Source organism: Engystomops pustulosus, chromosome 7 (assembly GCF_040894005.1).
Source record: "Engystomops pustulosus chromosome 7, aEngPut4.maternal, whole genome shotgun sequence".
NCBI lineage: Eukaryota > Metazoa > Chordata > Amphibia > Anura > Leptodactylidae > Engystomops > Engystomops pustulosus.
This window is the reverse complement of record NC_092417.1, coordinates 162988319-163000787: the sequence shown is the minus strand read 5'-3', so window position 1 is coordinate 163000787 and position 12469 is coordinate 162988319. Positions and strand designations below refer to the sequence as shown.

Here is a 12469-nt window from a genome sequence, read left to right as displayed (position 1 = left end):
GAGATCCCCATCTTTAATATGACACCAGAATTTTTCTAGGTGCTATATAACCCAAAGATAAGGGTCTTCTGATGTGACACTCCCCCTGCAACCCCTAAACTTGACTCATCTCAAGTGAAAATGAGGCGGCAAGAGTTTGCCTGACTTTGGAGGAGAATTTTATTTTAGTGTAAAATTTCATATAAAAGAGGGAATTTTGGAAAATAAATTGCACACCCTACCTGAAGAAGCTGCTAGTTTAAAATTGCCCTAGAAGAGACTCCAGTTGAGACCGTTCTTAAAAAGTCATCAAGTACGTGGTTATGTAAGCAGGACTAGCAAAAACGTTTCACCATATACTTACCGTATTTTTCGGACTATAAGGCGCACAAAAAATCCTTTGATTTTCTCAGAAATCAAAGGTGCGCCTCATATATGAACCGTACTTACAGACAACAGCACAGGTCTGCCACCTGCTGGTCAGTCATCCTTATAATCCAACGTGCCTTATATATGAACCTAGATGTTTTAGCAGGCATTTATTGATGGCGCGCCTTATAGTCCGAAAAATACGGTAGGCTCCGTGGCCCCCAGGTTCAGTGAATGCCTCAGTGACTTAAAGGGGAAGTTTAGAAGTCGAAACACGTCGTGCAACTTCTAGTAATCAAGCCTGCAGCCATCGAGTACATGTTAAGTAAGTCATTTATTTCCAAGGATCAGAAAATCGGTTGCATTGTCTACATTGTAAAAACTATAGTAACCCGCTATACATTTTGCCGGTTAAAACTGCAGCTAACATCTATGTGGGAGGTGGGGGGGGGGGGGTGGGAATAGAGGGGATGGGGGAGATAGAAGCATTGCTTAAGATATATTGCATACAATGTGAAATCAACATGAAAGAGGGGGGTGGGGAGGGTATAAACAAAGAACAAAAAAAAAATTTAAATTTAAAAAAATAAAATAAAAACCACAAACGGGGAAGGTGTATTATTACAAAGACCCAGGAAAACAGAATTATAACCACAATATTTTCTCTGTGAAAAATACAACTATTCGTGAGATAAAATGTACAATTGATTCTCGGTTTTTTTTTTTCTCTCTTGAAAAGGAAAAAAAAAAAAAAAACCAAAACAAAAAAAAACAAAAAAAAACACAGTATAAAGGAAAATAGTTTTCTTCAAAAACAGGGAAAATAGTTAATGTCATTTCTTGTTTTTTTTTTTTTTTTGTAATCCATTATAATATAATTTGACACAAAAAGCAGTCAAAGGATTGCACCAATTCCGCGTTCAGTCTCCCGAACCCAAGAAAAAAAAAAAAAAAAAAAAACCTGTAAAAGGAGTCCGTAAAGCATAACGATTTTTTTTTTTCATTTTTCATATTTTTTTTTCCTTTTTTTAAAATTTTTTTTTTATCCGTTTTATTTTTATTATTATCATTTTTTTTTTTTAAATCACGGTCTGGCTATCATAAAGTGATGTATCGCAAATCTCTGTTTTACAAAATGTACAATATTTTTCTAAATAAATTTGGTGGCCTGGGGAAAAAAAAAAAAAATGGATGCTAAATATTGTTCCTGTACCTCCACTTTGAGAGTGTTTTTTAAAAATTTTTTTTAATAGAACAGGAAAAATATAAAAAAAAATAATAAAATGAGAAAAAAAAAAAAAAAAAATTGGGCCTGGGGCAAGAGGGATTTTTTTTTTCCTATTTGAACGATTTTTGAAAATGGAAAAAAAAAAAAAAAATGGAGTAAAGCAGTTTTAAGTGTTTAACGCTATAGGTAATAAAGGAATTCATTCTATAGTTTAGTGCATGCTGTATCATTACCCTGGGATAAGGAAATAAAAACGCAATAGGCCACAGTTTACAAAATGGATGGGAGGGGGGGGGGGGCACGGGGGAATACGTGCCGTCCACCTCTCAGACACGGACACGACACGGAGCTGTATATTCGCCAGCGATCTGCAGAGATGGGCCAACATTAGAGTCTCAGTATATATTAGTGCTGTATGGAGGGGTAGGGGTGGGAAGAGCTGTGACATGTAAATAAGGTGGTGGGGGAGAGGGGGGGGGGCGGGGGTTGTGTCCAGAAATTTAAAAAAATAAAAATAAAATAATAGAAGCCTGTGGCTTTAAGAACATGTCTGTTGCACCCGGCTCAAAAGTTCACCAAATTTTTCAAAAAGATCCTCCACCCACTTCATGTTTTTCAGGCAGTGGTTTACAAGGTCTGCCTGTTGTAGGTCCCGATTTGTCTTCTGAATGGAGGTAACCTGAAACGAGGTGAAAGAGATAGCAAAACAATTACGTTTATATAACATATACGCATCCCTCTCTCACACACAAACATACATATCTATACCCTACCCTACCCACCAATCAATCACCCTCTCCTACCCACCCATCAATCAATCACCCTCTCCTACCCACCCATCAATCAATCAATCACCCTCTCCTACCCACCCATCAATCAATCACCCTCTCCTACCCACCCATCAATCAATCACCCTCTCCTACCCACCCACCAATCACCCTCTCCTACCCACCCACCCATCAATCATCCTCTCCTACCCACCCACCCATCAATCAATCATCCTCTCCTACCCACCCATCAATCAATCACCCTCTCCTACCCACCCATCAATCAATCACCCTCTCCTACCCACCCATCAATCAATCACCCTCTCCTACCCACCCACCAATCACCCTCTCCTACCCACCCACCCATCAATCATCCTCTCCTACCCACCCACCCATCAATCAATCATCCTCTCCTACCCACCCATCAATCAATCACCCTCTCCTACCCACCCATCAATCACCCTCTCCTACCCACCCATCAATCAATCACCCTCTCCTACCCACCCATCAATCAATCACCCTCTCCTACCCACCCATCAATCAATCACCCTCTCCTACCCACCCACCAATCACCCTCTCCTACCCACCCACCCATCAATCACCCTCTCCTACCCACCCATCAATCAATCACCCTCTCCTACCCACCCACCAATCACCCTCTCCTACCCACCCACCCATCAATCACCCTCTCCTACCCACCCACCCATCAATCACCCTCTCCTACCCACCCACCCATCAATCAATCATCCTCTCCTACCCACCCACCCACCCATCAATCACCCTCTCCTACCCACCCACCCATCAATCAATCATCCTCTCCTACCCACCCACCCATCAATCAATCATCCTCTCCTACCCACCCACCCATCAATCAATCATCCTCTCCTACCCACCCACCCATCAATCAATCATCCTCTCCTACCCACCCACCCATCAATCAATCATCCTCTCCTACCCACCCATCAATCAATCATCCTCTCCTACCCACCCATCAATCACCCTCTCCTACCCACCCATCTCATACAATGTAGAATGCATAAGGAAAAACATGAAGCTCAACATCCCCCCCCTAGTGTACAGAGTCAAAACTGCACTTTATTACAGGGGGTAGCCCGGCCTTCAATAGCGTTTTCCCAGCTGGTCTTTGACTCGGCTATCCGATGTACAGCAAAGTCGAGGAGGAACCCTCACTGCTTTCTATCAAGTCCATACAAGTCTTTGCTGAAAACCCAACAATTAAGCTCAAAAGTTTGGATAACCTTCCCAAGTAGAGATGAGAGGACCCATAGTTTTAGTTCGGATTTGGCCAAGCGACTCGGACGTGTTGCCTGACTAGCGGCCAAATAGCCAATCCGGCAAGTTCACGCCCCTTTCTAGGAGCCATGGCCATAATTGGGGAAGGGGGTGTACATTGTGCGGTTCTTAGCACCCTGCACCCCATCTAAACTTCAGATAAGTTAAAAGTTTCTAGTTGTGTTTTTTAACATTTCTCATGTAAAACACATTTCTCTCTAGGTGTGGGCATAACGCCCTAGAGGACTACCGTAAGGGACTTACCTCATCTTTGCATATAAGGTATATGTGGTACTTGTAATGGTGGAGTGCATGATAGAGGGAACACAACTGGGACTTTTCTGGATCTACAGTGAACTCCTGTGGAAGTAGAAATGTGATAAAACAGTCACAAAAAATGAAAACTAATAGAAATACTATAAAAAAATTAAAAAAAAGTGGACAAGTCTTCCAGGATTTTGATTTTAATGACCTTATTCCCATCTTGAAAAGACAAGGGGCTGCACCCCAGCATTCTGTACTGTGGGGAACACTACAATGGGCAGCGCCTTAAAGGGGGGTTTCCCACAAAGGAAAGTTAGGTCCCATCCATGGTATAGGGCCTTACTTGCTGATCAGTGGGGGTCTCAGTGCCAAGACCCCAGCAGATCATGAAATCGAGGGGACTTCGGTCCTCCAGACCCCTCGCCGCTCTGTCGGATTAATGGAGCAGAAAGGTCGTGCGCGGCCGTTTGCTCCATTACACTGAGGAGCAAAGATGGACCCCTTGTTTTCGCGATCAAAGTCACAGGCCCCTTACAAGAAGCGTCCAACTCTTGCACGTCTGCTGGCTGGAACAATTGGCCCGAAAGCAGACAACCAGAATGGAACTCAGCACGTCCGTTTAGGTTGTCAATGATCGGGCCGGGCATGGAAGCAGCCAGCACACTCTAAGGTAGGGGCATTGGCGGAGGAGACACAATGCTAAGCAAGGATCAGCAGAATTGGCGAGCGTCTCAGGGGCCGTATCTCCTCCATTTGTACTAATCTGCCATCACTAATGGAGTTCTGCTCCATTCATGACGTACCTGTGATTGCTTTGAAGGGCTTTTAGCCGGCCTCATCGTCTTCTTGTTGTACCACTTGCCGTGCACTTTTATTTTACACGCCGTTCCTGCCGATTTTCCTTTCGTGTCGCGATTTATCGTGGTTATATCTGGGTAATTTTCCAAGGCATTCTAGAAAATGAGTAAAGATTGAGTAGTCAAAAATATGGAGGTTTAATGAGATTTTTTTTTAAATTTACAGCCGGCAAACACCGTAGCTATTATTTAGTTGCCAGGCCGTGTCCCCCTACTGTTATACCCTGATATATAGGAGCTTGTATACCTTCAATGACTGATCCATCTGCAGTTTTGCGAGAAGTCGTCTCCTGTTCTCATTTAACATCCCTTCTATCTTCCTCATGTGTGGCAGAAGAACATCATCTACGAAGTAAAGTGGAGGCAAAGTCTTAGTAATTTATGTACCACCAACATATTCCACCACGCTGCACACAGATTATTGCCCTTTGTCTGAAATTAAGCCAGGACCCTTTCTCACCGAGCCACTATGCTGATAGGTACGAGACAGTGTAACACACACACACGGGGGCACATTTAGTAAGGGCCGTGCGCCAGTTTTCTGTCGGACTTTGCCCATTCTTTCTAATGCAAACTGCTTGCACTGGTATTTAAGAAGTGTCCGCCCCACATTTGTGTCTCACGTGTCTGTTTTGTGGCTGCACTAGGCATCATGTGACAAGTTAGGGAGATTTAATATGCAAATACCTTGCAGCAAAAAATGGGAAAGGGTCATTGGGATTCTGCCTAAGGAATATTGGAATAACTGTTATAGAGGAATCTCACTTTCATCTATGTCCTGGAACCATAGAATGATCCAGTTTAATCTTGTACATCAGTTATACTATACCCCTAAGCTATTACATGATATAATTCTGAGAGAAAATTCCACTTGCCGACGCTGTACGGAAGAGGGAGCGGATTATGTACATGTAGCCTGGTCCTGCCCCGAATTGGGGGGCTTTTCGGGGGAAATTTCTCAATTTGTGGAAAAGAGTTGTTTATTACTCACCCCCGTTCACCTCAAGTGGCTATTTTAGGGGTTTATGTTCTTAGAAGGCAAGAAATGGGCAAAAAAATGGGCGATTAGTAAAATCTTTCTTTTGGCAAGGCTGGGAATAGCTAGAAAATAGGGCAGTACGCAACCTCCAACTTTTATGGAATTGATTGAAATGATCAGAAAAATTAAAGCATGGGAAAGAATTAGTAATTTGAGAAGGGGATGTCTTCATATTTGGAATAAGAACTGGTTGGTAGGAGGGCAAAGGTTTCAGTAACACTGAAAAATTTGGATTTACTTAATTTTGAGCGGTTGAAAAATGTGTTATTATGTTTTGGATTATATATGAATTATTGATATGTATGGTCTTGTAATTTTGTACATTGAATTCCGTTGTATACACAGGTAACAGCACATAAATGTGCCCCACAGAATCCTCCTATTTTCCTATGTGACCCTATTACAGGTCAGCATATCACATATCAGTATCACATGATGTATCTATCGTTACCGTTATCCTTCTCCAGATTTTGCATCACTTCCGCATCCAATACGACCCCAACGAGCAGCTCAATGTACCCCTTGAACGTCTCTTTCATGGCCCTCGTGTTCAAGAAGCGCGTCACTATGGGAGGTGGCGGGGGCTCGAATTCTTAAAGGAAACGATAGAATAGAAAAATAAAAAAGTTAAACTTGGTATGTTTTAATGCACATTTTTATTCATATGGGCTGGAAACATTAAAAGATTATGGACTTCAACCTTCACTTTAGATTATATTGGGTAAAGTTTCCATTACAGTTTACGGCCCTGAGTGCAGTTTTTACAGGATTCGCCAAGCATGGTTGCTGCCTTGCAGAAATTGGATCACTGATGTCAAAAGGTCTGTTCCCTTTACTACTCTTTTATTATCTCCTTTAGGCCCCATGCACACAAACGTGTAGAGAACATATTAAAACTGCCCCATGCATTCCATGTGAGCGGGATAAAAAAATAAAAAATAAAAAGCATGTCCTATTTTTCACCGTTTTTTTGTTCTGTACGGCCCATGGAAGTCAATGGGAACGTATAAAATACAGGCTAAATACGTGCTGTATATGGCTGTGCACCGTATGCTGCTGTATATAAGTGCATTATCCAGAACCAGTGGGAGGAGCTTTCTGTCAGCCAGCCAATAGTCAGTCACCAATCAGTAATTTGTGTTGCACCCTAACATACGTGGTTGCAGAATGAACAATTGACAGATATCTTGAACGTTACAACCGAGTTGATCAATTAGTCGTACTTTAGCCGTATTTTATACAGATACGGAGCAATAGGTTGTCCTACAGTTGCATTTCATCTCGTATTTATGGCCATTATACAGCCGTATATACAGAACAGAAAAGACCACACGGTTGTGTGCATGAGGCCTCAGACTAGTCAGCGAAATGGGGCTCCAGTTTAAAGGGGTGGTCCCAAGTTTGTAAGTTATCACTTATCCATATTATAAAGGTAATCGGTGAGGGTCCGACTGCTCCAATCACATGAACAGGACCCCCAGCTATCCTGTTCTCATTAATAAAGGTCGAGGTATCACTGATCCCTATTTATATTTTACCCATAGTTATACTGACGAATATGCTGCTCTCTTTAAAGACTATGCGAGTGCCAGAGATAGCTGAGCGCTGTGCTCAGATATCTCCAGCACTCCCTTGGAATAGAACAGAGATAATAAGCATCAATCAGTGCAAACAAGATGCCTGTTCTCTGTGGGGCTCCCAGCAGTTAGACTATCACCTTGCTATCCCCAATCCTGTGGAAAAGGGATAAGCTATATACTTGAGACAACCTTTAAGGCGTCAAAACAGCTCAATTTGTGTCATGAAACGGAAAGCAAACACAGGACCTGATCAGGAACGAAATGAACCACGATGACCCAAAAACCATACAGCAGAGGGAACATGGGTGGCGTCTGGTACTGCAGCTTAGTTCCTTTTCAGTGATTAGGTGCCAAGCTGCAATACACCACACAACCTATGGTCAGAGGGGCGCTGTGTTTGGAAGGAGGGAGCCATATTTTTCTTTTTTTTTAGAACTTTGCACACATTAGATAGTTGTTCCAATGAGCAGCTCCCACATACACTAGAAAAGAATATTCCAATACAGTTCTGTGATTTTAGGTCTGGTAGATCCAAAAACTGCACATAGCGGGTTTGTCAGTCCAACAGGTATAAGATGTTTGATGTTGAAACGCTTGTATTATCTGTCCTTACCTTCCTCATCACTTTGCATGTCTGGCGAGGAGTCCGACTGAGAAGATGAGAACTCCTCTTTCCACTGCTTCCGCTTCTTTGGTGGAGGTTCAGCCTTGGTCTTTGGCTGTTTGGCTTTGGGTTTAGGGGTCACGACTTTTGGTGGTGCGTTCTTCTGTACGGGAGTCTCGGGGGTGGCTTTGTTACCCGTGTTGACCTTTGTGTGAGCGTTTCTACTAAAATGAGAGAAAAGGCCAGGATCAATGAGGTCTTCTGGGATTACAATATTGAGGATCTAGATTAATAACCAAATTAGTCAAACGCCCGACCCCTTGCGATAACTGATCAACCCGTTTCTCGTCTAAGCCACGCCTCTTCCACAGGTCCCACTCACTTTGTAGTAAAAGTTTATAAAAACTAGTCTAAAACCATTAACACAAATTCTCACTAAAACAGATTGAGGACTAGGCTGCTTTGCTTTGGTAGATCTTTAGATGGTCCTGCCGACACTCAGATTTCGATTGGATCGTGTGCCACCTTCTGTAGCGCAGTGTATAAGATTTTTGGTTCTTTCACACATTTTACAGGCAGAACTAGGACAACATTCCCATATGGGAAACGTTCATTTTCATAGTTTCTTTAACCCCTTCGTGACCGATGGTCATTGATGCCTGAAGGTCCAGGTCAATTTTTGCAGTTCTGTTCTGCGCTTCTTTAAATAATAATATCTCTGGAAAAGCTTTACATATCCCAACAGTTTTTACTTTTTTTGTCATGATATGGGAAGCTTTAGCTTGATAGAATAGTTTTATTAATGACATTTTTGTCTTTAGAAAATTAGCCGATATATGACTGCAAAATGTTAAAGAAAAATAAGCTTTTTTTAAAAAAATTTCCCGTTTAAAGTACAACTTTAGGAGTGGATATCCCTGGTTCAAAACACACAACACACAAACTAAAGAATGTTTATACTTCCCTCGGTCTGGAGCTCTCAATGCCTGAGTGATGCTTCAATGATGCCAGCGTAGTCCACAGGTATGGTGGTAGTACTACATCGGCTTCATTTAAGCTACGTGCAAGTGCCTGGAGCACCAAAGAAGTCTTACAACATCTCATCAAACTCATCTGTAAGCCAGTACACATACAGACAGATGTTACACGGGTCCTGTGTTGGTTTAGAGCCCCAAATTACTCTGAAGGTAAAGTGCCTTATTTTACAATTATATCTTCAAGACGCCAATACATCTATACACTTTCTAGCTACAAGTGCCATGACCTTTCCATAAATGGCAGCTATCAGAGGGCAGGCTGTTTACCTGGGAAGGGGAGTAGCCTTGCTCTTGGGTTTTTTGGAGCAAACCCTCACATACTCCTTTTTGTTGGCGTTCTCCACAAATTTCACATATACTCGCTTGTATTTTGTTTTGGCATCTCCAAAGTAACCAAGATACTACAAAGGAGAACAAAAAATATATAAGAATGAGTAGAACAAAAGCATAAGGTACACATATAGGAGATTCATCCACATATTAACCCTTATTATCTACATATGTAAGGCATTTGGTTGCCACAACCTTGCTCCACTGATACATTTGTATTCCCTGTGGACAGGATACAGGGATAACAAGCTAACAGGTGGGGATCCGACTGCTAGGACACCAACCAATCAGATTGTTATCTCCATTTAATATAACAATTACACTAGGAAAAAGCCCTTTAAGATCCATCCATCCCCACTCCAGTGACCAACCTGCTTTAAGCTATTGGATATCCAATCACAGTACCCATCATTTTTCTGGAAGACAATGCAGGATTTATACATTGCAGAACTTACGCTGTTTGTGGCAGCAAACGTCCTCTGTCCTTCCCGAACCTCGGGGATAAATTTCTGCAGTAAAGCCTTTTGGACTTTCCAAATAGCCGGAGGTTCCCTGCCTGTACGCAGTGCTTCCTAGAAGTGGAGAGAAGAGAAAATGTTGAGATATTTTAACAATCATTATTGAACTGGTTGCCTTGGTAAAGACACTTTCCCAATGGTACAATTGTAGCAAGCAGCTGGCTGTGAAACAGTTCAATATAGAGATCCATAGGCACATCCATGTGAGGAACATCCACCAGTGCTCCACGTCTAATTACAACCCTGGAATATAAATGCATATTTCACAGTCCTGCTGCTACTAACTACACACACAAAAGGGTATGATTGCACATCTTTCCATACCAAACACTCTCAGGTTCGGATTCCCAGCAGTTTTGACCATATAAAGCTTTAAAGATCTAAAAATGCACCATTGAGGGATTGTTACAATCTGAGAATTTGGGTGAGTAAATTTACCTTCAACATTTCTATGTCCTCAATTTTGACCACAAACTCGTCGCGCTCCCGGTAGATCCCCTCACCGCCGCTTTCCGTGCCCTCGTCATCCGTGCAGCCTTCCAGCGCGATGACCTCTTGCGGCAGGGCCAGCTGCTCGGTCTGGGTGAGCTCATTTTGGGTGCTCTTCTGGGTCTCCACCACTTTGGGCTTCTCTTGAGTCGTCCTTGGGGAAGGGACTGGAGGAGATTCCTGCTTTACCGCAGTCGTCGTCTTCTCTCCTTCTCATAAGAAAAACAACAAAGGGTGTAAGATCCCTGGAGTTCCCACTTGTAGACCTGCAGCAGCTTCTTGCTAATATTATCTTGGCTCGGTTCCCTAGAAGGATTAAACTCATAGCTCACAAGTAATTTATGGCCACCACTGACATGTGAGCGGAGTATATTACCAGCATTAGTACAATGCAGTGGCCGTAATTAACCGCCGCCGCCAGCCCCTGCTGTCGGTGATAAACTCCTCTTAGTCCCATTGCTTCTATAAATCAGGACGACTGCAAACTCAGAGCTAAAGAGATCTTCTTACATTGCCAATATACAAGCAGCTGCACTGGTGCTGATCCAATGGCAGCCCATTAAAGGAAATCTGCCATGATTAACCAGGGGCACTTACACATAGATCCAGATAATCTTCCTATATTAGTTATCCATAGCCTCCTTCCTTCTAAAATCAACTTTCACAATTATGTTGATGAGCCAGAAGAGCTCTGGTGCCTGGGGGTTGGTGTTACCAAACCCCTCCATGTTGTAACTTCACAGGTTGTTATACTGTGTAGGAGCACATATCACCACATCCCTCTGTCTTATGTAATCTCACACAGTGGGAGGGAGTAAGTGCTATCGCACAGTGTAAGCCTGTGAAGCTACAGCACGGAGGGGCCCTGGTACCACCCACATAACCCTTGTGGCTTTCGCTTCATTTTAAAAAGTTGATTTTAGAAGGATGGAGGCCGTAGATAAATATAAGAAGATTACCACAGTCACGGTGCCTGGTTTATCCGGTTTGATTTTAAGGGTAGATTTCCTTTAAAGTACAACTGTAAAGTATGAAAACCTTTGCCTAACTCTGCACTACGCAAAAATAATTCTCCGATTTACTCTAATTCTACAGGTGCTCCGCTGCTAGCAGAGGCTTTGTCTTGTGCACACAGGCTACTCTCCTTTTGTCCTGCTTCCTGGTAAGCATGGGAAACCATACAGGATGGCTGTAGAAGAGAAGGCAGCTTGTGGGGAGGGGCAGTTGTAGAGGAGTGGAAGAAAATAGGCCCAGGATTGATGTTACAAGCATGTGACTCATCACATGCTTCAGGTCGTCCAATTACAAACAGTGTCCTGATTCATACCAATGCCCTCTGTGACATCGGCTAAGGGCAGTGAGGCCAGAGCACTACCAGGAAGCCTGCTCAATTCAGGAATAGCTGAATGTGATTTTATAAGAAGGGATGATAGATATATGAGGATAGGAAGCAGCCAGAAGCATGACACAGGTATTGTAGGAATTGTTATCAAAGACTCTTTCCAGCTGTGCTAAAACTATTATTTTGTCAGTAACTTTACAGTTTTTAAAGTTGTAATAAATGTTAATTTCTGCCATTTTCTGATGATTAACAGACCTATAACAGAGGTCCCAGGAGCAGCTCATACTTGGAGACCCTTCTTACTAAAAACAACCCCATTTTATTTCCATTTTGCTACTTTCCATATTTTTTCTGGTTTAAACGTGGATTAAATTTAATCCCAGGACACAGATTTAAAAGAGTGGTGACCACCATATAAGCTACCAACCACCCGGAAACGAAATTTTTCTATTTCCCTCCCCCAGATGGGCTTCTCTTAAAATAGCCACTAACTTCCTTATGGATGCTGCTTGTTAGTCATAGAGATGCCCCCTTTCAGTGACCAAAACTTGGAAAATATAGGGCTGTGACTTACAGATCTCTTCCTGACAAAAATCAAAAGGCCATTTTGGGAGAAACTGGTAAATAATGGAGCAATAGTACCTGCAGCAGAATCTAGATGATAGACACACATTGTCTTCTAGGTTTAGGTTTGCATTCACTTCTATGGGAGTGTTGGGTGGGGGGGGGGGGGGACCAAAATCTGTGCCGTGACGCCCATAGAGACGGGCTCG

General features: G+C 42.7%; 1 protein-coding gene across 2 annotated transcripts in view; it reads right to left on the bottom strand.

The window, feature by feature from the left end:
* Window positions 1-663: 663 nt before the first annotated feature.
* QSER1 (glutamine and serine rich 1) overlaps window positions 664-12469 on the bottom strand; it is a 32124-nt gene continuing 20318 nt past the window's right edge. The window contains exons 5-13 of one of the 2 annotated variants that reach the window (XM_072118613.1): window positions 10304-10563; window positions 9803-9919; window positions 9285-9418; window positions 7990-8201; window positions 6248-6388; window positions 5005-5102; window positions 4704-4853; window positions 3901-3996; window positions 664-2255 (exon numbers count right to left, since the gene is read on the bottom strand). In XM_072118613.1, the coding sequence (XP_071974714.1) occupies window positions 2115-2255; window positions 3901-3996; window positions 4704-4853; window positions 5005-5102; window positions 6248-6388; window positions 7990-8201; window positions 9285-9418; window positions 9803-9919; window positions 10304-10563 (1349 nt within the window). In that variant the 3' untranslated portion in view covers window positions 664-2114. Of the gene's footprint in view, window positions 2256-3900; window positions 3997-4703; window positions 4854-5004; window positions 5103-6247; window positions 6389-7989; window positions 8205-9284; window positions 9419-9802; window positions 9920-10303; window positions 10564-12469 lie in introns of both variants that reach the window. The other variant, XM_072118612.1, reaches the window with a different exon arrangement.